This window comes from Miscanthus floridulus, chromosome 5 (genome assembly GCF_019320115.1).
Source record: "Miscanthus floridulus cultivar M001 chromosome 5, ASM1932011v1, whole genome shotgun sequence".
In the NCBI taxonomy this organism is placed as follows: domain Eukaryota; kingdom Viridiplantae; phylum Streptophyta; class Magnoliopsida; order Poales; family Poaceae; genus Miscanthus; species Miscanthus floridulus.
In genome coordinates this window covers 116,444,236-116,470,199 of record NC_089584.1, presented here as the reverse complement: position 1 = coordinate 116,470,199, position 25,964 = coordinate 116,444,236, and the positions used below count along the sequence as shown (strand labels likewise).

Here is a 25,964-nt window from a genome sequence, read left to right as displayed (position 1 = left end):
TTTGCGAGGCTTTTTGGAGACAGGCAGGCCAGATGAAGACCCATCCGTTCGCCCCCTCTTCGGGACACTACAAGGACCGCGAGGGACTAGACGAGGAACATATTCTTCATATACATCAACAAATCTGGAAGAAACCCCAGGAAGGGCTGTAGAGGTTTGGGACTTACTAGTTGCAGAAGTTCCAGCAAGTTTTTCCCCAATCTTCGCACGGCGGGGAGAACATCAAGAGGGATTGGGTCGACAAAGTTCCGCCCAAGCTCCTGCGAAAAAGGATAAAACACCAAGACAAGGAAAAGCTAAGCAAAAATGGATGCAGCGAGAGTACATAAAGTACCCAAACAAAGAGATAGACAACTCACAGCTGGGGGCGGGTTGTTGGCAGAGAACTCAGAGACAGCAGGAGGAATAACGCTCACTCCTTTCAGCATCTTCTGGAGACGCTCGAGTACCTCCTCACCGGTCAGCTCAAGAGCTGGGACCATGCGTGAAGGATCCTCGGCCCCAGAATACTCGAAGCCAAGGTGCTCCCGCTCTTTCAAAGGCTGAACTCGGCGACAAAGAAAGCTCGAAATAATACCGAAGCCGGTTAAACCCTGCTGTTTCAGCATACTAATCCTATCAAGGAGTGGCTGGATCACTTGAATCTCAGCAGGTGACTCAAGTTTCTTGTCCCATCGGTCATTCACCACAGGACCAGATCCAGAGTGGACGACAAGGGAAGGGATCAAATTGGCAGCGTAAAACCACTCGGGACGCCAATCTTTTACAGAATCGACCAAGTCATAGTCAAAAAACTTAATCTTAAGACCCTGGCGAAACTGAATCCTGCAACCGCCAAGAACGCTGGTTTCTTTACGGTGGGGTTGGGGTTTCAGACAGAAGAAAAAGCGAAAAAGAGATAGAGAAGGAGGGATTCCAAGGAAAGCTTCACAAAGATGAACGAAAACAGAAAGATGGAGAACGGCATTAGGGGTTAGATGGTTCAGACTAACCCCAAAATAACTAAGAAACTGATGAAGGAAGGCGGAAGCAGGAAGGCAAAGTCCGGCGCGAACAAAGCAAACGAAGAGGACAATCTCACCAGGACCCGGAGCTGGAACCCGATGCTCGCCCGGAACTCTCCATTCAGCGATGACTTTGCTTTGGATCAAGCCGTCGCTGACGAGCTCGTGCAACTGATCTTCGCTTGTTGTTGGAGCCGGCCAAACCTTCTGAGCAGCCCTCATGGCCACGAATTCCTGGTTTTCGATCAAAGAAAGGGATGACTCCTCGTCCACGAAGGTCGCCTGGGACTTGCTTGCGGTTTTCTTTTTTCCCATGAACTAGCGGAAGCAAAAAGGCACTGGGGAAGATGAAGCTAGGATGGTGGTGCTCGGGTGACAGCGACGATGACGGCGGCGGATTTCTGAAAGCTAGGGTTTAAAGGTAAGAGCTAGGCAGCAAAGGAAAGGAAGATAAAAGGTCTTTAAATAGATTTTTCAGTAATAAAAACGGCCCACAAGGCCCGTTAAAACATAGTGTGAGAACGCAACGGTCCATTTACCGACGCAGCTAAAACGACGGAGGGCACAAATCCACACAACGGTACAAACCAATGGGCAGATTTCAGACTTATCCGTCCAGCACCACGGCAGGGTTATCAGATCGCTACAAGAACAACTCGTCAAACCAAGAAGAAAGAAAGAACTACCTCGCAAGGAACAAAAGAACCCGGTTATTTAGGAAAGAACTCGGTAATCTCATGAATGACAGGGATCACAGCAAAAAAGTAAAGGATAACTCAGAAGACAAGATTCGTTCCATTACAAGCAACTTCAAAAATAGAAGATCACAAATCTTACAAGACCCAACGAACTTGGCACCATGAAAAGCAAAGTAGCAAAGAGGAACACGGACACGGCTAGGCTCTGGAACGACTACGTGTCCTAAATTGCTACTCGGAAGGACAAACCGCCATCGGCTACACTGTTTTCTTCAAAGGACAGACGCAGTGCACCCAAGGCGGAAATCGGCAGCACGGCAAGACAACATGGAGCAGAGAAGGCCGACGGGCATCTGTCTACCCAAGACCGATGTGATGCTGGATATGGTGTTGATCTGCACCGGACAGTCTCAAGACAGGCGACGAGGATCAACCCAGAACTGCCAGATGAAGGAACGAAGCCCACATCACAAGACTTCCTCCAACTACCGCCACGTACATCCTGGCACAATGCTGTCGCAGGATTAGCCTACCTCTAATCCCTATCACAAGACTTCCTCCAGCTATGACAAGACACACAGGAACTACAAAATATGCCCGGGAGCTGCTCTACTTCACAAACTACCATGTTCATGATCATGAAGGTTTCAACAGAATGTCCAATGGATGAAAACAAGCTCTCCAGGACAGTATTTATAGATCAAAGGAGCAGCGCACATGGACTAGGAGTACCAACGAAATAAGACTAACCAAGGACACAGTGAAAAGACAGGACTCAATAATGGATGACTCAGGCAAGAAGGAACAGTACTCGAAGACGGGCATATTCAGAAGAATATACCAGCATAGTACAACCCATGAACAAAAGGCATTTACACTCAACTACCACCATACAACTACATCTGACAACAGCAAACCATCAAAGAATACGCCAAGACCTCACGTCCGAGTTCTTCCTGAACAAAACAACAAGGATATACGCTCGAAAGCTGCATGCTGTGAAACTACTCGGATGACTGTTTAATCCAAGACTAAAGGGCTGCTTCAAAAAGATGCCGCAAAACTACTCAAATGATGACATAATCCAACTCTCAGGGACTACTTCAGAACATAAATTTTCAAACAACATAAAGATTCAAGACCCTCCAACTTTTTGTTCCAAATAGCAAGAGGCTCGGGGGCTACACTCAGTGAGTGCCCTTTTTCTTCGAAAAAGCGCACGTCGCCAAAAGACTTCCTCAACACAGACCACTTCAAGACATTCCAACAAAAAGAACCCGGAACGAGCCATATTCGAGTTCTTTTTTATAAAACTTCAATGAACAAACAGAGCAACTTCAAGACAAGATCCTCCAGCTCCTTGTTCTAAATAGCAAGAGGCTCGGGGGCTACAACCAGATGGATGTACTTTTTTCTTCAAAAAAGCACTCACCACTCGAAGGTCTTAAGAAGCGCTACAAGGTTTCACTCCAGAAAGCACTCGGATGACGTTTTTTCCTACTCAACAAGACTTGAAGGAGCAAAACGAGACTTTCAGAGCTCAACCATGAAGTGCTCGGGGGCTTGTCGATGCGGGACCCACAGGATACCCTGCAAGGGAGAGAGAAGATCTAGTCCAACTAGGATTCTTCCCATGTAATCTTAGTAGTAGTACTATTCAGTAATCCTACTAGGAAATCTTATTGTAAACCAACTAGGACTCTGGTCTCCTGACTATATAAAGGAGGGCAGGGCTCCTAAGAGGAGAGAAGAACAATTGTACAGAACACAACACCTTACAATCAATCCAACGCAAAGGCTAATGCCGACTAGACGTAGGGCTATTACTCGATCAAAGATCGAGGGTCCGAACCAGGATAAATCGACTGTCTCTTGTGTTAACCGTCGAGTTCTGCATACGCTGAAGCCCGAACATACTGCCCCGGGGACCCCCGTGGCAGGCTATTGGTGGTCAAACATCGACAGGGCTACGTGTCGAGCCCACGATACCAGCGGCTACGAAGGGGTCCCCGCCGGCCTCGTAGTAGGCGGAGTCCATCAAGTCGATGGTGGCGATGGCACGGCTGCCTTCGTTGAACTCCACACGTTGGCGAGCCTCCATTTTGCAAGCAGCAAGGAGATGTTGCGATGTGCTGAAAACGCATGTTGCAAGTTTATGTTTCAAGTGTTTTGGATGTTTCATAGGTATGTGTTTACACCAAAATTTTGCACATTTACCCTGGACAGAGAGGAATCAGCCGATGGTGTCAAAAGCAATAAATATTTGTAAACTAGCCAGGAAATATTCTTTAATATATTTGGAGATATGTTTGGAAATACTTGACGTCTAGAAAGCTCTTCGCCAGCCAGGAAATATTGTTTAATATATTTTGGAGATGCATGACGTCTAGGAATTCCTCACGTGAAGATAAGGGAAAAGCAAGAGAAGATAGAAAGATTAAAGGAAAAGAGATATGCATACACACATAACACCAAGACTTGCATGTTCAGCTATTTACATGTACGGCCAATTAGCATATTTGGCCACATCTATTCCTAATTTAGTTGATATATGGATATACGCTGCTATTTCTGGAGTCCGTACATGAAGGAAAAGGAATATTATTTTATTTTATTTGACACAAAAAACATAACATCCAGGTGCAACTCAACAAAGGAAGAAGCAAGAATGGCGTATCATATACGTGCATGTACAAGGCCGGCTAGGTGTCATATTCGTATATGTACTCGGCGAGATGTGTATGCGCACATGATCTTTGCTCATTGAACTAAATAAGAAAGGACACATCGGTCGAGGAAGCTTCATTGACAAGGACTCTACGTAAGGAAAATTAGAGCCCATGTATCTTAGTATTTTCTTTAGTTTAGATATTTCTTTTGAGCCAAGTTATGTACATAGCTTATCAGAGGTCATTAGTCCAGGATATAAATATGTACCCGTCGCCATTGTAAAACACATTCAATCAATCAATACAAGTTACTTTCTTTTCGGCTCCGTGCCAACCCTTAGGAGTAGGAGTAGAGTAGATTCCGGCGAGTTCTTCAACAAGTAGGGCTACATCGGTCTAGCTGACCTTTGACTTATCTGTAAGTACCGTCATGGCTTATGCTTCTATTTGTACAGCTGCATCGGTTAAGTTCGACGTCCACTGTAAACTCTAGTATAAGCTAGTTATCGATCTTTATCTAGTTCAAGTATGGCTGCATCGATCCGGTCGACCTCTACTGCTCGAATTAGATTAAAGGTCAAGTTATTGGCTCTATCTAAGGGTGGCGTCCTTTGGGTAGATTCATTAAGTTACTGATCTTACTGATGTTTTTATCGTCATTAGTTTGCAGCAACATCAGCCTGCCTGGTCGAGATCGATCTAGATCGGTCTCACATCCTTTTAACCCCTCATTTGTCTTGTTACATTGCAACGATCCTTACTTTAAGCGACGGGTTAAGTTTTATCGGCTATTCTACTTCGATCTTGATCGTGCATAGTACGCGGTCAAGGCATGTCTGATCTTAAGAAGGTTTACTAGCTAGTTTAATCTGGTCTATAGCCCACTATCACGGTTGCATCGATCCGGTCGACCCTCACTGTTAGTACTCTAGATCAGAGGATGCTAGCTGGTAGGTTTGCTTTCAACCAGGCATGACCCTGGCTATTTGCTATGCCTGCATTGGCTAGATAGTCGATCGCCCGTATTTCAACGTTTATAGTGTGTTTTCATGATCCTGTTAAATATGAGTAGATCTGTTTTCTTTTAAGGATAGAATCTATTATCTTTATTATGGCTGCATTGATCCGGTCGAACCCCACTGTTAAAGATGATAGGTTAGATTTGAGGAGTTGATAGGTCTGCTCGTGTTGAATAGTCTATTATTCACATGCTATGATCCTTTTTCTATTTGAATCGGCTCTTTTACTCGATTCGTCTACGCTTTCACAGATATGACACGCTCTCATGAACCTGTTGAAGTATGGTCGATTCTATGAATTCTCTGGATTTAGTTTGTTGTTATCATCATAGCTGCATCGATCCGATCGAACCTCACTGTTGATAGTAATGGATTAGGTCTAGACGGTTCATGGGTCTGTCTGTATCAAATAGTCCATTGTGTGCGTGGCATATCCCTTTTTCTTACTAAATTCATTGGCTCTACACTACGTATTGATCGAAATCTGATTTAGCCAGTGATGTATCTCTGACACATACATGTTAATAGTTCAAGGAAAATAATCACTAAAATTGGATACGTCGTAATTGTCATTATAAAATCAGTCACAACCCGCGAGCATTACAGTTCTTAACAGCTGATTTTCTTCTTGTATCGGGTTATTTAATCAATTTTTTCGTTTGGCTGTCAGCCCACTGGATGACCAAGCACTCACCAGCGTTGTCGATCACCACTAACGTTGTCCAACCACACGCTATGAATAGAGGTAAAATAACGATGGTTCGTGGTCGGCATCACTAGCGCGTACTCGGCAACACTAGTGAGTGGTTGGACATCTCCATGATCTGGTGGGCTAACACTGGCAACTCCCGAAGTGACACACTTAGAATTGTTTGGGCAAAGACTAGCATGTTCCACCTTAAATTACTGATAAACTTTCTCTCCTTGTCAATTGCAAGTCAAATTGACTAACACGCACCCGGGAGGAATTCGTAGGGTCGACTGGTCCTACGTTGAAGCTAAGCGGATCTCGAGCTTTGCTCCGTCAAGCATATCCTTCCGGCTTGCTGTGTGTCGACGTATTTTCGTGCCGACAGTATGTTACAATTATTTTAGATGAATGTTGCAAAAGTAGATCAGAATGTTGCAATTGGTGTATATATTGCAAAGGTCTGTTCCTAATGTTTCATCTGTATTTTTGGACGTATTGTTGCAAGTGTGTTTATATGAATGTTTCATACATTTCACACATATGATGCAAGTGTTTTAACTGCATATTGCGTATGTTTGCAATGGTTTTCATGTGTTTTTACAAGTATTTCAGAAGCATGTTTTAAATGTTTTATTTGTCTTCAGATATATGTTGCAAATATTTTATCTTAATATTTTAAAAATAGATCAGGTGTTGCACATATTAGCACGTGCGTGAGAAACGGAGACGACACGAGCGATCCCCTCGCGCGGTCCGGCAGCGGGCGGCGTCTAGGCAACGTGGGCCCCGCATGGGATCGTGAAACCCAGTCATAGACGGAGCGTGCTGGTTTTTTTTTTTTTTTACAAGCGCGAGCGTGGATCGCTAGTACTGCAGCGCGGGTATGCGGACGAGGGCCTCGGCCAGGACGACCGGACGCTAGTGGTCCAATCCGTTTGTTGGCCTTGCATTGGCCAGATAGCTTTAAATTGCGGGTGTATTTTTTACAAGCTCAAGCTCGACTGTTACCGTCCACGTGAATCTCAATCTATCATCATGTCCGTATTGCGTTCCAGCATTTACCTGTCCCACGTAGGAGTCCATGTAGCACTGCGCTTGGCGTTTACTAGCTCAGTGAAATAAAAGATCACTTTAGTCATGTTTAGTTTCTCCCCTAAAATTTACTGTTTATCCTATCGAATATTTGATACTTATATGGAGTATTAAATATAAACTAAAAAATCACTAGCTGTATAGTTTGCGACTAATTTACGAGACGAATTTTTTAAGCCTAATTAGTCTATGATTTGACAACGTGGTACTACAGTAACACATGTGCTAATGATAGATTAATTAGGCTTAATAAATTCGTCTTGCGTATTACTGAAGGATTCTATAATTTATTTTTTTCAGTATCCGAACACCCTGAATTTGCACACTGAATTTAAACGATCCTTCCTATCAAAATCGGGGTGAAAACGAGCTGAACCCGAGCAAAGACAATAATGCCTCGATCGGGGCGATGATTCCTTCTATCCCTACGAGGTGGGCCATCCAATCGCCATCGGTCACCAGAAGCAGTCCGTATAAATAGCGATTGGCCCCATTCCAGACGCAGACATCGTCGTATTATAATCCCCTAGATTCTCAAACCTACGCCAGGCAGGGAGAGGGGGGCCTGCAGCAGCTGCAGGGCAGCAGGGGCCCTCTCCTCCTCCTCTATAGTATTCTGCCACGCCCTCCAATCCCTCAACAACATTTTGAGCCACGCGACGCGCGACGCTGCCTGTTGGATCCGCCCGTGAAGAAATCTCTGCGTCGGCTCATGCACGCGGCGCCGGCCTCCCTCTTTGCCCGCCCCTCTTGGCCTCTTGCGAAAATCAGAATTCCGGTTGCATCCCCGTCTCCAATCCATGAGCGGTCGATTCGATTTAAATAGGGGACAAAGATCGGGCGCAGGTGCTGGCACGCATCAGGTTTGATTTTTTGGTGCTATCTCCTTGTTCCCTCGGATTGTCCTTCTCGTTGTCGCCGCCGCCGGCCAGCGATACCGAGAGGTTAAGGGGGGAGGGGCATCATGGACTCGCGCAAAGGGGCAGCAGCGGGAGGCGGGGGCGAGGTGAGGCGGATCAACGTGGTCTACTTCCTGAGCCGCGGCGGCCGGACGGACCACCCGCACCTCTTCCGCGTCAACCACCTCAACCGCGCCGGCGGCGTCCGCCTCCGCGGTACGTTCGTCGGCCGTTCTTCCTCCATTTTCAGATCCATTTTTGCATCTACTACGTGCGATCGTCGATCAATGCCGCTCATTATTCTTTGCCGTTCGTGCCGAACCGTTTTGTTCGTTCAGATGTCAAGAGGTGGCTCTCCGAGCTGCGCGGCAAGGACATGCCGGACAATTACTCCTGGTCCTACAAAAGGTAGTATGATGATCGATGAACCGCAGTGCAGCATTTCTGCCTTCCTATAAATATGACGAGGATTTTCTTTGGTTGCCAGTTAATTCGTTTCTTTCTTTGGCTGTGTCGATCTGTATTGATTGAATGTTACTAATTTCTTGATCCATGTCGATATTATTCTGTTAGACTAGAGGTTCTAGTCTATTTAATTTCCTGATATATACATAATCCTCCCATTATTCCTCATCACCAGGAAGTACAAGGCCGGGTACGTGTGGCAGGACCTGAAGGACGACGACCTCATCACGCCCGTCTCCGACAACGAGTACGTGCTCAAGGGCTGCGACGTCCGGGGAACACCTCCTCCCTGCGTCCAAGCGCCAAGAAGGACTTCTTCCTTAGGTGAACTCATCCACGCCTGAATTTCCATTCCATTTTGTTTCTATCTGGCCTAGGTTTTCTCATCATTCAATCTTTTTGTTTTGCGGAATGGTTTTTGTTATCATTTCTGCGTTGAGGTTAACAATTCGACCCGCTGTCGTTTATACCAGGCGAGAAGAAACGCAAGGAGGAAGAGGAAGACGTGACGCCGTGCAACGACGATCAGAACGGCCCCGTGGAGGTGGTACTGACGACGCCGGACTCCGACGAGAGCTCCCCGAAGCCGCCGCCGCCTGCGGACCAGGACTCGCCCGGAGGCTGCGAGTCGGCGCGCCGCAGCACGGCCCCGTTCAAGATCGAGAAGCCGCAGGGCCTCGACGAGCAAAAGCATCAGGAGCAAGTGGTGATCAAGATCGAGGTGTCACGGTCACAGAACCACCAGCGGCAAAAACACGAGGACAAGGAGGAGGACGACGAAGGAGAAGCGGCAGCCGAGAAGGCCGACACCAAGGCTGCGGCGGTAGAGGAGCAGCCGCAGGGAGAGGGAGCGGCGGGGGGCGTCAGGGGCCACGCGCACGCGGTGGGGAAGCAGGCGCGGAGGATGCGCGTGGCGCGGGCGCTCCACAACATGCTGACGTGCGCGCGCGCCGACGCCGACGACGCCGCGCTCCGCCCCCTGGCGGGGCGGCATCTGGACGGCGGCGGCGGCGACTGGCCGCCGCCGCCCACGCCGACGTGCCCCGGCATGGAAGGCTGCGGCCTACGGTGAGTTGTTGGAAACGCATATTCACGTCACGCGGCACACAAGAATCGGTCGGCACGCAGGCCGATCCAATTCGATGGCTTGGTTTGGTTAGTTCCTTTTTGCTAACTTTTGCAAGCGCGTACGTGCGTGCGTGCGTGGCAGCGTGAGCCGGAACCGGAAGGCGGCGAGGCCGCCTAAGGGCGGCAAGGAGAAGCAGCAGCGCAAGCGAGACGGGGAGAAGAAGCACGACGCAAACAAGCCGGCCACCCTGCCGCGTTGCTCGTAAGTGCCGCTCCCTGCGATGCTTCTGTTGTTCACTACTGGCTGTGTGTGCTTGTTTAATTTCTCGTTAACCTGATCGATTCGGTTCGGTTCTGAGTTCTGACCCCGTTGCATGCTGGTCGCTCGGTCTCGCTGTGATTTGGCCAATCGGGTTTCATTCATGTGCTCAATCGGTTCCGTTCAGCTCCGCCTGCCCGTGACAGCAGGGGAAGAGATTCTGATTCTCTTTACTAGACTAGATAATGGCGATAAATTGCCTGGTCCGTACTGTTTCATTCGTGGATCTTGTACAAGGTAGGGTCAAGTTATCCCGAACGAGTAGAAGACGAAAGAGGGTGCATTTTTAAACATTCAAATTTATTCGTAGATTATTCTTAAGGTTTTAATATAGGAGTATAGGAAGTATATTATCCAGTGACAAGAACATATACCGATACTGACGTGCTAACAGCTTCCCGTACTTGCATCTGTTAGAACCCCACTGATCCAAATTATTTGTCCCAAATTATTATAGGTTTTAACATGGTCAGTCGATAAGGCCTGCTCACCTAGTCGACCAGGCTGAACGACTACTGGTGTACATTTCTGAATTTGGTGTGTCTGAATTTTGCTTGGCCGTGCTGTTCGGTTCTACTCCCTCTGTCCCAAATTATTTGTCGCTTTTGGTTTTCGTGCCGCAAGTTTGACTTGATTTATAGAAAATACGTGCAACATTTATATCTCTAAATAAATTTATTAAAAAACTAGATTCAAAAATCTTTCCAATGATACTAATTATGTACCATAAATATTTATATTTTTGTTAAAGTTGTTTTTCGGGAAGCGAAAATGATAAATATTTTAGGACGGAGGGAGTAGTACCCTGAGCATTGGTGTGTGTTGCAATTAGTAACAGGTTGTCAAGCAGAGATTCTCCACGTAGTATTAATAATACGATATGCCTGCCGTCTCACGTACGCATGTTTTTTACAACGTGGATGGATGCAGGCAGTGCGGGAAGGAGTTCAAGCCGCAGGAGCTGCACTCGCACATGCAGTCGTGCCGGGGCTTCAAGGAGCGGATGAGGAGCAGCACCAGCGCCCGGCCCAGCACCGACAGGAGGCGCAACTGGCCGACCGCCGGCCACTACTCCTCGGAGTCGGAGCGGCCGTCCTCAGCCTCCGCCGTCTTCCTGCTCACGGAATCCTGACGGGATCGTCATTCGTAAACTGAACCGATTGCTCTTCTAGCTGATCTCAAAAATGAATTCAATACACTAATGTTGCGGAATGGGATGTACATCGTGCGTGCGGATCGAATGAAGCGACGTTGTTGGGATCATTTTGTCTAGTTCTGGCAGTGTGCAGCAATACATATATACCTGTTTGTCTCGACATTTTGCTTGCTTCATCTGTGAATAAAAAATAGATGACTTTCTGTATTTGATCGCCTCTGCGCATCGATGTTTGGGTTAACAGTGTGTGCTTGCTGCTTTGGACCGTTCCTAAGCTTTCAGGTAGCCAGTGCAAGTAAATATAAACTTTTTAGATCAGGCAATAGTCACTGCTGTCTAAAGAAGAAGAGGAAAGAACGATGAAAGAGGGATGCAGACATTTAGAAGGCGTGGCGCTACAACTTTTTTGGCTCCAGTGAGTGGAAGAATCTCAAGAGGACAGGAGTTTAATGCATGTGTGTTTTGATCTGCCTTCTCTTGAAGCTAGGAGTTTAGTGTTGTCTGGTTGGTGTTCAGTGGAGCTTTGGACATCTTGTTTTGTCACCTGTGTTTGTCAGGTTAGTCCGATTAGCGGAAACTTGCCAGGTTTGTCTGGTTGGGGTTCAGTGGAGCTTTGGACATTTTGATTTGTTGCCTTCTAATGTAAGGTCACATGTGTTTGTCAGGTTAGTCCGATTAGCGGAAACTTGTCAGGTTTGCCCGCCTAGCGGAAGCTTGGGCTCAGTCCCTTTCTTGTAAGTTTAAGCCATAAGCATTCACTGCAGAATGTGAAGGCTGGAATCTTTTTTCCGTAATCTAAAAAAAAAGTAAATATAAACTCGACCGGTCCTTCGGATCATGCCATGTGTTTGTCTTGAGTTGTAACGGTCATCACTCATCACTCATCAGATACGGTGGTGTGTGGCAGCGCAGTTATTTTTGCTAAGCCAACAGCGCGTGGAACAATTACGTGCATTCGTGTATAGTACTACAGTGGTTCCATCATGACGTACGGTGCGGGGGAGTAGCAGCTACGAGCCTACGACGACATGTAGGCACGAATCGTGAATTCGTGACGGAGCACGTAGGCAAGCTACGGCCGGCCGGCCGGCCACTCTTCATGTAATTGTCGGCGGGGCGCGAAGAGAGGACCGAGCGCGGCCAGGTGGACGTCGGCGTCGGCAGCACGATGGGGGAGGGACAGAGGGAGGGCGGCCGGCAATTAACCAGCGCGCGGAAGGCAAGAGGCAGAGCGGGGAAGTGTGAGGAATGCCCTCATGCCCGAGCGGCCGGGTCACGCCCACGCCACCATTCCTGCCGGCGCGTGTGGTTTCTTGTCTTATAATCCGTACTTTTCAGCTTGTTTTTTTAGTTGAAACAGTGTTTTTCTCACACAACAAATCAGCTGAAATAGTGTTTCGTCTGGTTTTTTCAGCGAAGCGAACGAGGCCGATATGGGTCCTGCCGAGCAGTTGCATCATAAGTTCATCGTAACCAAACTCCACAACCAACGTTTTCTTGCGATACTCGAACAACAAGCAAGGCGGCTGAATCAACCAACAAAGCCACCGAATCCTTCGATGATACTGATGATGACTATTACTAGCACAAATAACACACCGGTTGGCGCCCGCCTTGGCTAGCGCGCACACACATGTACTTGCTTCGTCCCGGCACAAGAGACCAAAAACTGACCATTCATTCAGATACTACCGCCCACGCAATCACCCCCAGCTAATCACAGCAAAGCCTAAAATTAAGACAGGCCAGCCAGCCAGCCAGGCTGTGAAACTCCAAAGCCTCATCCTCGTTTCCAAGGACCAAGGCCACGCGTCCTCCGCCTAAACAAGGCCCCGCCACCAGCTAGCTATATATGCCCGGCCTCTCCCTCCCGCCCTTTCCCATCCCAACAAGCCTGGCTCGCTAGTTTCGTGCTCCTCCTCTCCTCCTTCCCATATCTCGAGCACCGAGACCGATCGAGAAGCTAGCTAGCGAGATGGCGGCCACCCTCAGGCTCAGGATCCTCGCCGTGGCAGCAGCCGTCGTGGCCTCGTCGTTCGTCGGCGTCGCCACCGCGTCCGAGGCGGCGCCAGCTCCCGGCCCCGCCAGCCCCAGCACCGGGGCCGCCGCCGCCGTGACTGCTGGTCCGGCGCTCGCTATCGGCACGTTCGCCGTGGCCGCCGTTGGGTACCTCTTCAGCTGAGCTGGGTTGCCGTTGCGCGCGTCGTCTTCATCGCTACTTTTACTTGATTGTTGTTGCCAGTATTTTCATGTTGGGTGTGTTTTGATCGGTTGACGTACGAGAGTTGCCGGTTGGGAGTGTGCGCATCTTGGATTCTTGGTTCATGTAGATCGACCTGTTTACACAGCTATATATATATGAAGTGATGCAGTGAGTTATTCATTGCGTTTTTTCTTGTGTGTGAGATAAACATGCATTTTATGCAGCAACACAACTACACTTGAGCATATGCAATTGACTGCTGAGGGTAAAAGGGTAGATTAGATAGAGAATGGTCGGTATTAGCATATATAGTAGTAGAATAGAGATTTTAAACCACCGATACAAAATGTAAATCTTGACAAACGAAGGGGTTGATAGTTTTTGTACAAACTTGATAAAGTCACAACTTATCGACGTAAGGTCTTCTTTTGTTCTAACAAAAAGAGGTGGTACAATAATAACAAGTAAATTCAACTGCTGTCAAATACGGTACAAAAAAATGCTGAAAAATAAGTGCGTCTCATCAACTCGCCAATCAATCACCCTGTTCGCTTATGCTGATGCTTATGTTGAAATATTGTGGGAGAAAAATACTGTTACATGGCTGAAAAGTAGCTCAAGCGAACATGGTGAATATTTCCTAATTCCGCTGACCGCCTCACGCCTCAGCCCTGCGACTCAGCAAGGTGTTACACACCCAAATGTCTGTACAAGAAGCATAGATGGATCAGAATGACTTGTTAAAATCCGCATGTCCAGCATCTCTGCTGAGTATGAAGTATCCAGCTTTTATCACCCTCTGCGCAGTCCATGCGTTGAAAATGCTGAACCCTCAGCAGCAGAATTAAATGCATGCAAATTATAGCAAATTGGTCTTCATAAATCCTCTAGAAAGAATGAAGCAAGGCAGTTTCGTGAGGCACATGCATCTCTTCAAACGTTCCTCTACAATCCAGGGCCACAATGCCCGTTTTATCATTGTCAATTGCCAACTTAAGATGACCTCAACCGTGACTGCCCTTTTCCCTGAATCGAGAACATGAATCGAATGAAATGTGAGGCATGATAGCCAAAAGAAATATCTTCATATGAGTGCATTTCAAATTTACCTTTCTCCTTTTTGTTTTTTCAGTTTTCCAGCATGGAAAGAGCCCATGGCAACCAGGTGCTCCGGACTCAGAAACCCTGTAAATCAGGCATGGAAATAGTTTGTGTTACAAGCTGAAATGTACACAAACTTTTGTGAACCATGAAACACATAGAAACTTTTGTATAGAAACTTTTGTTGAAAGTTGACTATGGAGATGTATAATGCTAAGGAAAGATGCTTCAATGCCACCTCCAAAGTCAATTAATTTGACTAAAAAATAAGAAATTCTGTCAGTGTGCTGCCCTTTGTAAGTTGTATGCAGCTACATTTATGTAGTTGTTTACTTTTTCTGGCAGCACTGCCAATCTTCTAAAGACAAGATCAAAAACTATTGCTGGATTCATGCAGATTACAAATAGTAAATATGTTACTTACACGCTCTCGTTGTCACAATTTGCCAAATGGTTATTTCTATGCAAAAGGCTTGGTGAAATGGCATAACCATTCTCCATCTGTACATTTTGACTTTTATGGGGACCATGACTGTTACTGATCTTTAAGGCCTTCAGTTCATTAGACAGATCCTTGTCAACATGTCTTGAGGGAACAATGCTGGCCATTGAGGACCTCCCGTGATGCTGACCACCATTTTGTGGAAGAATTTGATTTCTCTCAGGTCTAGCTTGATTTAACATACCAGGCGTGGGTTTTTCAGCAGCTTGGAGCCATGCACTCTCTAACCTTTGTTCATCAAGAGCTGATATCTTCAACTGTTCAACAGAAACGTCCTGACCTCTTGTTCTGTGCATTCCTGAACTTTCATCAGAGATGATCATGGGAACATTGCTTGGCTGCACTCCGCCAGCACCTGATAGATTCAGAACACCCTTTCGACGTTCACTGTTCGTTGAACAACTCAAGACATCAGATTCAGCTGTCTCATCCGGGTATGTCTCATGCTTTAGTCCTCCAGCAAGAATTTTTTGCATTAAACAAATCCTGACTTCCACATTGCACTTCAGTACAGTTTCCATTGAATTTCTGATGCTGCTAATAAATCTTTGGGCTCGAAACTTTATATCATTGTCCTCAAATGCTATAAAAGCAACAATGGTACCTGAAATGAAGTATACCAAAATCAAGTTTGGGCAGATGAACAGCTGTGCACCAGGAAAGAACAAATAAGTGGCAAGAAAAAGGAAGAAAATTTCCTTGTTGCTCTCGTTTATTTATGAGTGTTCCTATTTGTATGCCACAGATTTTTCAAGCATAATTTACATGCTCAACATACAGATTTAGTCACAATTACGCATCAAATATGCTGAATCTGTCAAGAAGCAGGGTCAGTATTGTTGCTTGCACTGCCAGTGACTAAGAATGCCGAATTTGGATGTAAGCCAGAAGAATTGGAGACTTCAAGGTACCTAGACTTAAAGTTGCAATGAAAAATAGGCTTCTTCAAGAAAACATAGTAAGCAAAAGTTGATTTAGTAACTTAGAGTGAATGGCCCAATATAAATTGCCTTCCTATTACATCTTTCTTTTAAACCACAGAACTAAGCTCGATACATCAACAAATAATTAGGTGGAATTCCTTTCCAGCCCGGTGTTTGAAACATATATGCTCTAGTTCAATAAAACAATGAATGAATTTTATCAATTACATACATTACCATGGGCTAGTGTGTAACAATATGGTTAGTGTTTCTGCATCTTTCACCTAATTTGGACTTCGTATTCAGTATTTACCGATTCAACTAAGTACAGTTTGTCAAGCTATAGTGCAATTTCTGTTTTGAAGCTAAATGGCTACAAACGAAAAGCTGGAACCTGAACTTATGTGTTGACAACTCTGATGATTGCATTTATTTCGTCATGGAGTTGGGACCGCAAGCAAAAGATGTAATCTAACTGCATTCAGCTTTTGGGGCAGCTTAGTTACCCTAAGTTTTCACATATTGTAAAGTCAGGATCCAGAAATTCTCATTCTTGGTTTCTGACTCGAGCTTTAGGCCATCAAATCCAGTGGCCAGAAGTACTAGAGCAAACTTGTAACTGTAAGTTGTAAACGAAAGGCCTTAAAACATTAACATAGCTGGGACAAGAATGAGAATACAGTATATGCTTTACCTTCACATTCTTTGACAGATGCTAGTTTCCCATGATCATAGAGAAGCTGCCGCAATGTCTTGGAGTGGCAGTTCTCTATGCACTTCCTCCAAATTCGGGTAAGATTATCTGAGATTCCACTATTCATAGCCTTTTGCTCAGAAGAAATACTTATTTGAGCAGAATCCAATAATGTTCTATCAACAGACCTACACTCGCCATAAATCATGTTTTCATTGGGTCTCATCCTGGAGAACAATGAAGCAAGGCCCTGAGGACTAGAGTGCCCACTGGTTGTTTTCAGATCCACTATTTTCTTTGAATCAGGAAAAGTGGATAATTGATGAGATGTAGTCCTGCTCGCAGAGGATTCTCTCACTGCTTCCATCATGGTTTCGCTGGTTGCTTTAGCACTTTGCTTACTGCTGCATTTTGATTGAGTTATTTCTGAATTATGACCAGAACCAAGCTGGAGTAAAGCAGCAGTGAACCATGTCGAACGCTCGCTTGAAAGTCTTATCTGCTTTTCAGCGTCAGAAAGAATCCTCAGCGCTTGTTGTAATCTTTCCAATTCAGCATCAGTTACTAAAGAATGCAGCAAACATGTTAGAACTTCAGAATTGAGATAAATCTTTCTTGTTTAGATCAACACACGTTCAAGAATGCACTATATTGCAACAGATTGACAGACCACAGATCCATTGTACCAATCTCAATTGGAGCGACAAGATAGATTACAAGTGGTGGTGCCACACAAAAAATACATATCCAGAATCCATAATGGCAGGTTACTAAGTTTAAGAGTTTACATGTGTTTCTTGGCACAGATATTGCAAAGTACAAAGTAAATTAGCACTTTTGACTGAGTAACTGTTTATGTAAAGAATACATAATGAATTTGTTTCTTTAGGGATATAGAACCTTGTAAGTCATAAACAAACCACGATAATTTCATTTTCTGATAGTTACACAGAAGAAATAAAAGCCGAGCAACACACCTATATACACTGTATTTAAGCATATTGTGGGAAATGATCAAGGGGTGCACACATTTAAAAGCCATATGAGTCAGACCCTAAAACTAAAGATGTTAGATAATAAAACTAGTAAAACAGAGAGCACAGTATCCAACAAATATGATGCAAGTGGAAACAATTGTATTTCTCAATAAAAGTGTATTAAATTATGGTCATTGAAGGCATCCAGGCCTGCATTGATTCATGAGAAAAGTATTAATTATATTTAAAATGGTGGGCATGACTGCATAACTGTTGTGTTCTACATAAGTCCTTGAAAAATTCATCATCTCCTTAGCAAGAAAATTAAGTACTATCCAATCAGTGTATTTTCTTAGTATAAACATAAGCATTACAGCTCAATTGTCAATCCATTTCATATTTTTTTATAAAGGTGCTAAAACATCAAATATCACTATCTTAGTTTCATATGTTTACTGTTGCAATCAGACAAGCTAATAGTAGAGAAGCTGAATGTATCAGTTTACTTTGTGAGAATCACATTAACTAATGTAATTTCATAAGATCAACAAAGTTGTTAATCAACATCTTGATTCTAAAAGGAAAGATTTCATAAACATTTATCAGGCATTAGAATCTTAAGTACAGTGGGTTGCCTCCACAACAAAGGGGTGGAAACTCCAAATACACTAATGCACAACATTAAAAAGAATGATGATACTGAAGACTGGCTCCATAAGAAAAACATACTTAACGAGTGAAGCATGAACAGTGAGTCAGCGAGACAAAAGATGGATTTTGAAACGATTGCATCAGAAAGTTAAGACTCACTATTTCGACCACCGATTCCATCTCCACCGCAAGTAGGGTCCGCCAATCTATAGGTCCCAGCAATGATGTCCATTATGAGCCCAGCTAATTGTGACATTAATGCCACTGGATCGACACCAGAATCCATCAGCTCTCTCGACCTTTTGACTGTTTCGGCAGTGTCTGATGACATGGCTATCTCCAATAGGTCAAGGAGTTTCTCCTCAGACACAACCCCAACCTGTAAAGCATAGTTAAAGTTTGTGTGACTGATCTAAATATGGCATTACCATTATGACTTCCAAGTTGCTACAGCTATAGAGGGAATCTTATAGGGTGTTTGGTTTGAGAAATCACTCCATTCTAGATGAGGTGGTGCATTATGAGTCCATTACTCGAATTTGATGGAATGACTCCATTCCTCATACTTGTACTAATTATTAGCTTGTAAGGAATGAGGTGATGATGGATCAACCCATTCCATTCCACAAACCAAACAAAAAAGTGAGGAGTAAGAAGATGATGGACTAACTCATTCCTCAAACCAAATGCCCTATTAGAGTTCTGCTTTCCATTAAAGAATGAACTACAAACGTACAGTAAGTGAGGAAGGGAGGGAGGGAGAGTTCAAACAATCTAATCCAAAGAGTTTGTGATTTGTGAATGTTCATTCCAGAGAAAACAGAAAGAGAAGGCTTCATGGATCCGTAATCGAAAAACAAGACATTGAGTAGAGAACATTGACTGAAAACAAAGCCTATTTTGCATATATCTACATAACATATGGTAATCAGTGTGTTTATGTCTTCATACTTCACGATGAACTTATCTAAGCATAATCCATTTAGATATGTGCAAGTCCTAATAATACCTCATTGAAGCAACAGAATAGAGAAATTTCATAGTTTGAAAAATATCCAACAATCTGAAAAATAACTTACCAGATCATTTACAAGTGATGGTGTTATCTTCTTCCCTAGTAAACACAACTGATCTAACATTGTCTCTGCATCTCTCAATGATCCATCTGAATTTAGCGCTATTAAATCTAGAGCAGCCAATTCAACGTCAAGGTTTTCCTTCATAGCAATTTTCCTCAGCCGGCATACTATGTCAATGTCTTTGATCTTGGAGAACATGTACTTTTGACAACGTGATACGACAGAACGGGGAAGGTTTTCAGGGTCTATTGTTATAAATATGAAGACAACACGAGGTAATGGTTCATCAAGAAATTTCATAAATGCTGACCAGACTTTTGAAGATACCATATGGCATTCATCGACGACAAATACTTTGTACCGCGAAGAAGTTGCAGATGCTGGTATATTTTCAATCAAGTGCCTTACTCTGTTTATACCTTTTCTGTTGGTAGCATCAACCTCAATTAGATTAATTCCATTTCCAGTGAAAAAGTCACTACACTCGGTACAAACTCCACAGGGCTTGGTCTCTCCAGTAGCAGTACAACTTAAAGCTGCTGAAAGTATTCTTGCAGAAGATGTTTTTCCTGTCCCACGAGGCCCATGGAACAGATATGCCGGAGCTATTCTTTCCCTTGTGATTGCATTACTAAGTGACTGTACAACAAAGTTTTGACCAACAATTTCAAGAAATGACCTTGGTCGATATTTTTGGCTCAAGCTTCTGTGATCTGAAACTACATGATCAGCTCCACTCACAGACAGTGCAATCCCATCCTGGCTTTTACAGCTTGACCACCTTCTGCCATCCAAACGGCTCAAAGCTTCCAGGTCTAGTTCTCCAAAGATGGTTGAAACTTCATCACTAGCTGAATCAAATGACGAATAAGCAAAATGGCTACTATCACCCAACAGTGGTGCACCTTGGGAAGATTTTTTAAGATATCCATATTTATTGGAGCCTGATGATTTCTTTCTCACATGCATTGTCTGACTCCCACACAAAAGACTGCTGCCTTTTCTTCTAAGTGTATCAGAAAGTGAAGGAGAACGACTCCTTTCAGATCCCTTGTGTTTACTCCTATTTGACCAATAACAAGGAATGCCACAACTCTGATTTTTCAACAGTTCTGGTTGGTTCAGCCCATCGTCATCAAGTGAAGCAGCAGTTGTTCCATCCCATGAGCCTACAGTACTAGGATTCCTCCCTTTGTACCTGTAATAGGAGCTAGTGGAGACCGGAGTACAGGAGAAGGAAGATCCTTCTCTTCTTGGCACTCTCAACAGCTTAGAAGGATTTGTTGAGCTAAAACACCCTGATGCAGCAAACAATGGTGATGTAGAGCGAGAAAAGTACCCTACTTTCTGAAGCTGCTCATGAGTCTCTGAGTTGTAGTTCTCAGTATCCTCAGACTGCTCACCAGAGTTCACATGGAGATCTAGCAACTTTGAAACGGTCGAATTTCTCATAGCTCCTTTCTTTGAGAATGAACTCCTCACCCTTCTAACGGTTCTTTTAACAGGAGTGCATGAATTCGAACCTTGAACACTGTATATACTGACAGGAACTTCCAGACATGTGTCACTCCTAGAGTCCATACCGTTAGAAATACATGGGCTTTCCAGACTACAGTCTGCTGGGGCTTGTCTATCGTCCACATCTAATTTCACTCCACTTTCATTGTTAGAATGGTGTCTCCAGTTGTAGAGATAAACGTTTTTTCTTTTCTTTTCACTTTTGGGCGGTGCTGCAGCTGGCTCTGTATGCTTTTCTGACAAACTACTGCCTACCTCATTGTGATTTATAACACAAGAAGTTGTCAAGAATGATTTAGAGCTTAACGGGGACCTCCAGGATGAGCATGTTTCAGGATCACGCAAGAAACGTGCCTTTCTCAAGGCAATAAGTTCCTTCTTCAGGTGAAGCTCACTGGGACCAACACACCCTTCAACCATAGTGGCCATAACTGAACAACGAGATATATTTACAAATTAAAAATAGAAGTACTGTCCAAGCAGGCCAATGTAGTATATCCCACTGCAATAGATCAGTTATGAAAAATGTCAAAGATTACCTTGATTAAACCTGAATGGTATATATGCAATAACAATTAACAAACATAAGAGTTCCTATCCACTCCTACCTGAGGAGTAATGTGCACAAACTATGGAACAGAACCATGAACCAGACAGCAATCCACAAAGTGCACTCTAGCGTGGTACTAAACAGTAGAATTCACATGTATTTTGCTACCTTAATTAAAAAAAAACACGCTTATAGAGCTATTCCATGTAACCACATGCAATTCACTCTGCAGTTCCTAAAAAAAAACACTTTTGTGTTGTGCATGTGTCTACTGTATCAACTTAGCAGGAGAATGCAGCTCATGCACCAGTTTTCTAAGACGAAGGGGAATTGCCATCGTCTGACCTTGATCTAGCCAAACAGACAAAAGTGCTCTAACATCGAGTATCTCGACAGATAGGAGTCGAAGAGACCTAAATCCCTTACCGATTCTCCAAGAGCTGCTCCTATTACAATCCCCATTATTGTAGCGCTTGTGTACTTGTTGATCAATATTAGTAAAAAAAATGACATCATCCGCCACTCAAGAAGTGGACGCTGGACGCTCCATCCGTACCTGTGTACGTCGGACAACGGGGGTGCGGCAACTTCAACCCAGGGAGTCCGGGTTCTACCCTCCCGGTGGCGGCGTGTCCCGTGGAGAGAGGCAGCGGTGGCGGCTCTGCGCTGCAGGCGGAGGGGCTGTTTTATGAACGGCGGCGGCGGGCGGAGCGGGGAACAGGCGGGTGCTCTGAACTTCCAGGCTGCGCTGCAGCGACGGCTGTTTCACGCCAGGACTCCGGGCGGCGCAGTGGCCTGTATGGCCGGCATCAGCGGGTGGTGGGGCGAACAGGCGGTGGGGGAATGCGGAGATCGCGCCGGCAGTGGGGACTTCGGGGAGTGCGGGATCAGAGGAGCGCGGCGTGGGGCAGGGAGAAGGGCAGCGGTGGAGCTCCCATCTGGATCTGGACAGGGCTGGGACCTGGAAGAGGGGCAGAGCCGCACAGGGCTGAGCGAGTGAGTGAGGTGATGGGAGACGGACAGCGGGACAGGGAGGGCTGGGGACAGAATCGCAACTTGGGCCGGGCCTTTTCCATTTCTAATCTGCGGTTGGCGGGAAATGAATATGATTTTTAGCACCCCCAACGGGAGAGAAAAAAAGGGAAAGTACGATATACGGAGTACGTTGCTACGGTGAAACACTAATTGCGTTACTTTTTCATGAAACAGAATTATGAAACACTTTGCTTTACTCCCTCTGTCCCGAAATAAAAGCACGTCTAGAGTTTGAAATTTATCCCACAAATGAAGGTAAATATAGGAACAGTACTGGGGCTAGCTGGCAGCTGCCGCAGCTCAGCAGCTGTAGACAATCACCGTCCTGTTCGTTTAGGCTGGTTTGGCTTATAAGTCATGGCTGAAAGTATTGTTGGCTGATTTGGTGAGAGAGAAAATTATTGTTAGTTGGCTGATAAGACATGGCTTATAAGCCCGATACGAGCAAACGAACAGGCTGCAGATTGGGAGCAACAAAATTCTGACGGGAGCTACATGGAAGTGTCTGGACCACTCAGGGTGTGTTTAGTTGGGTGAATTTTGGGAATTTGGCTACTGTAGCACTTTCGTTTTTATTTGGCAATTAGTGTTCAATCGTGAACTAATTAGGCTCAAAACGTTCGTCTCGTGATTTTCAACCAAACTGTGCAATTAGTTTTTTTTTGTCTACATTTAATGCTTTATACACGTATCGTAAAATTCAATGTGGTAACTACTGTAACACTTTTTGGGAAAAGTTTTTGAAACTAAACATGGGCTCATTTGCTTGCTCGTTTCCACTGGAGTCCCGTCCAGCGGCAGGCTGCTCCATCTGCACCTGCACTGCCAATCACTGCACTACACTTTTTAGGGGTAAAAATGTTACAGTATTTTACACATTTGAATCCTAAACTTGCTTTTATTACGGGACAGAGGGAATACCTTCTTACTGTATGAAACACTAATTGCTACGGTGATCTCGTGCACTGGCTAGACAGGATTGCAATATTCAGGAACCACTTGGCCGCGTCGCGGGCGTGGCGTGCTGGCGGTCAGCAAGCGCATCATATCGCAATCCCAATCGGTCGGTCCTTGCTGTCAAATCATGTGCATCGATTGATCGGGCATAGAGCCCCGCGTGCTTTTGTTGACCACCACTTTGATTTTGCGAATCGCTCGTAAAAAAAAGTACTGATGGATTCCAAGTATATGCAATGGAAGTAGTAGTACGTGGTACAGTATTTAGCATCACCACCGCAAACATGGGCCTTGTTTAGATGCCATCCAAATTCCAAGTTTTTTCACTCTCTTCATCACATCAATTTTTAGCCGCTTGCATGAAGTATTAAATGTAGGTAAAAAAAATAACTAATTACACAGTTTAGTTCGAAATCACGAGATGAATCTTTTGAGCCTAGTTGATCCACGATTGGACAATATTTGTCAAATAAGACGAAAGTGCTACTATTTATCAGGTTGAAATTTTTTCGCAATCTAAACGAGGCCATGATCACATATCACGGACAATGGATGAATCCGGCACCAAATAAGGCCCCGTTTAGATTCAAAATTTTTTGGGTTTTGGCTGCTGTAGCACTTTCGTTTGTATTGAACAATTAGTGTCTAATTATAGACTAATTAGGTTCGAAAGTTTCGTCTCGCGATTTCTCACCTAAATGTACAATTAGTTTTTTTTTCGTCTACATTTAGTACTCCATACATGTGCCGCAAGATTCGATGTGATGTACGCAAAAATTTTTAGAAACTAAACTGGCGATAAATAACGAATCACACTTGTATCGGTACGTCGTACGTAGGATGTCATCATGAACAAAACTGGTCTCCAAACGAAGAGCATGTGGGCGCGCACATCATGACCGCGCGGCGGCGGCCATGCACGCAAGCACATGCGCCGCGTATCTCCTCCCCGCCAGCCCGGGCCACCTAGTAGCAGAAGAAGTAGACGAAAACCGCCGCGGCGACAGACGCTGCGGCGAAGGCCGGCGCGGCGACCGTGGCGCCGGACGTGGGCGCTGGGGCGGGCGCATCGGCCACGGAGGCCGTGCCCACCAGGGAGGAGGCAACGAACACGGCGGCCACGGCCGCTGCGAGGATCCTGCGGCTGGCCTTCAGTTGCCTTGCCATCGAACGTCTTTGCTTAGATGAGAGCTGAGGCAGGCGAGAAGCTAGTATCAACTTGTTGCCGCCGTTGTTTTTTCCGATTTCGATGGATGGGCAAAGGGGAAGCACGAGAGGTTATAAGTAGCTGCACGGCTGCGGCTGCGCCGGCCGGCGGCCGCCTGCTGCCTAATGGAAGCTGGTGGCGAACAGGAGGGCGGCCGGCTGTCGCGTACCTGGCTTCCGTTCGAGGGCGTCGGGTGGTTGTTTACTTTGATTGGCTTGGCTGTTGGCACTTCCAGGGTGGTTTTCGGCGCTGGTGTCTGTTGGCTTTGGTGCCTCGCCTGTGGGGAGTGTGGGCTGTGGCTGACGAGTTGGAGCGGCGGAATTGTTTTTGGCAGCGCGAGCGAGCATCACATGGTAGCAACTCGCGACTCGCGAGCGAGCGACTGTCGTGCCGGCTCGTGCTGTACTGCCATTGGGATTCACGTCGGCGGCGGTGTAAACGATACTGACCGTTGGGGTCGGAGATTGGTCGACGCCTCTTGGCCCTGTTAGTCCATTCTCAAACATTAAATAAGGTGACGTGTCAGTAAAAATAGAATCTTTGCATGGTTTGAGTTCATGGGACGAAACGTTTGGGCGACGTTTCCAAGCCATCGGAAACCGGACGACGCTTGCGTTGAGGGGGAAAGTTTCATCCGCATGGATCCCGTGCGTCTCGCCTCCGCTTCCTCCTTGCACCGCCTCCTCGATCAGCGGCGCGTCCTGCAGGGAGCTCCCGGACATCGCTCCAGGCTTCGCTGCGCCCGCCTCGACCTCCTCCCGCCGCTCGCACGGGGGCGGGGCGGCCCGATCCGCGACGTCAACCGGCGTCGGAGCACGCGACTACTAGTCCTGCTACTCTAGCAGCAGAGCAGGAGCAGACGTCCGACAACAACGAGAGGCCGGACGGCTTGCCTGCTTCGCTTGCTGGCCTGCGGCATCTCGCAGTCGACGTCGATTATAGCATCCCCCGCGCACGTAGATCCACAGCCTCTCCGGCTGAATCAGCGTGCCTGCCTCGACGACTTAGTCGAGGCTCCCACCACCGTCGCACCTGCGGATTCCGCGGGCACCGGGCTTGACGACGCCCGAGCCTCCGGCCATGCACACATAGGGGGAACTGCTCTGGTGTGAGGTGCGTGGGAAAGGGAGTCACAGCCTCACGGGGAGCTTTTGGAGCCTCCGTTTTACCTTTTTTTTTATGAGTTTTTTTTATTTTCTTGGTCCCACTTGCTGGCACTAAGAAACGTGTGGTACTTGGCCTGAGATAGACTATGCGAGTGCGTTTTTCATACATGGTTGATCCCTAGCATGCAGCTATACGGGGATAAGGTTTGATCTGAACACAACAAGCGGCTACAAAGTCATCTAGCATATTTAATCATAGCATAATATAATAATTAAATGCTACAACAAGTCTACGAAACAGCAAAATAAAACTATCCGATTGAGAGAGTGTGTTTCATGTTCCAGTTTTTAAGAGTAATAGTATTGAAAACAGCGACATGA

The 25,964-nt window shown here is 45.8% G+C and overlaps 3 protein-coding genes across 4 annotated transcripts; 1 reads left to right on the top strand and 2 right to left on the bottom strand.

The window, feature by feature from the left end:
• The first annotated feature begins 7,707 nt into the window (after positions 1-7,707).
• LOC136450550 (protein SOSEKI 1-like) lies at positions 7,708-11,240 on the top strand. Its single transcript, XM_066451039.1, has 6 exons — positions 7,708-8,288; positions 8,411-8,480; positions 8,713-8,861; positions 9,011-9,605; positions 9,748-9,867; positions 10,855-11,240. Exons 1-6 carry the CDS (start codon positions 8,138-8,140, stop codon positions 11,054-11,056), a joined length of 1,287 nt encoding a protein of 428 aa, XP_066307136.1. The 5' UTR covers positions 7,708-8,137; the 3' UTR covers positions 11,057-11,240.
• A 2,398-nt stretch (positions 11,241-13,638) lies between these two features.
• On the bottom strand, positions 13,639-22,282 carry LOC136450545 (protein STICHEL-like). 2 transcript variants are annotated; one of them, XM_066451030.1, is made up of 7 exons: positions 21,835-22,282; positions 19,211-21,230; positions 18,291-18,510; positions 16,504-17,067; positions 14,809-15,490; positions 14,393-14,468; positions 13,639-14,309 (listed from the first exon to the last, which is right to left on the bottom strand). In XM_066451030.1, exons 2-7 carry the CDS (start codon positions 21,155-21,157, stop codon positions 14,277-14,279), a joined length of 3,522 nt encoding a protein of 1,173 aa, XP_066307127.1. In that variant the 5' UTR covers positions 21,158-21,230; positions 21,835-22,282; the 3' UTR covers positions 13,639-14,276. The 2 variants fall into 2 exon arrangements, with proteins under 2 accessions (XP_066307127.1, XP_066307128.1); XM_066451031.1 differs by having other exon boundaries at positions 19,211-21,159.
• Positions 21,889-24,437, bottom strand: LOC136455179 (classical arabinogalactan protein 7-like). Its single transcript, XM_066455313.1, has 2 exons — positions 24,264-24,437; positions 21,889-22,239 (listed from the first exon to the last, which is right to left on the bottom strand). Exons 1-2 carry the CDS (start codon positions 24,435-24,437, stop codon positions 21,889-21,891), a joined length of 525 nt encoding a protein of 174 aa, XP_066311410.1.
• Positions 24,438-25,964: the final 1,527 nt, after the last annotated feature.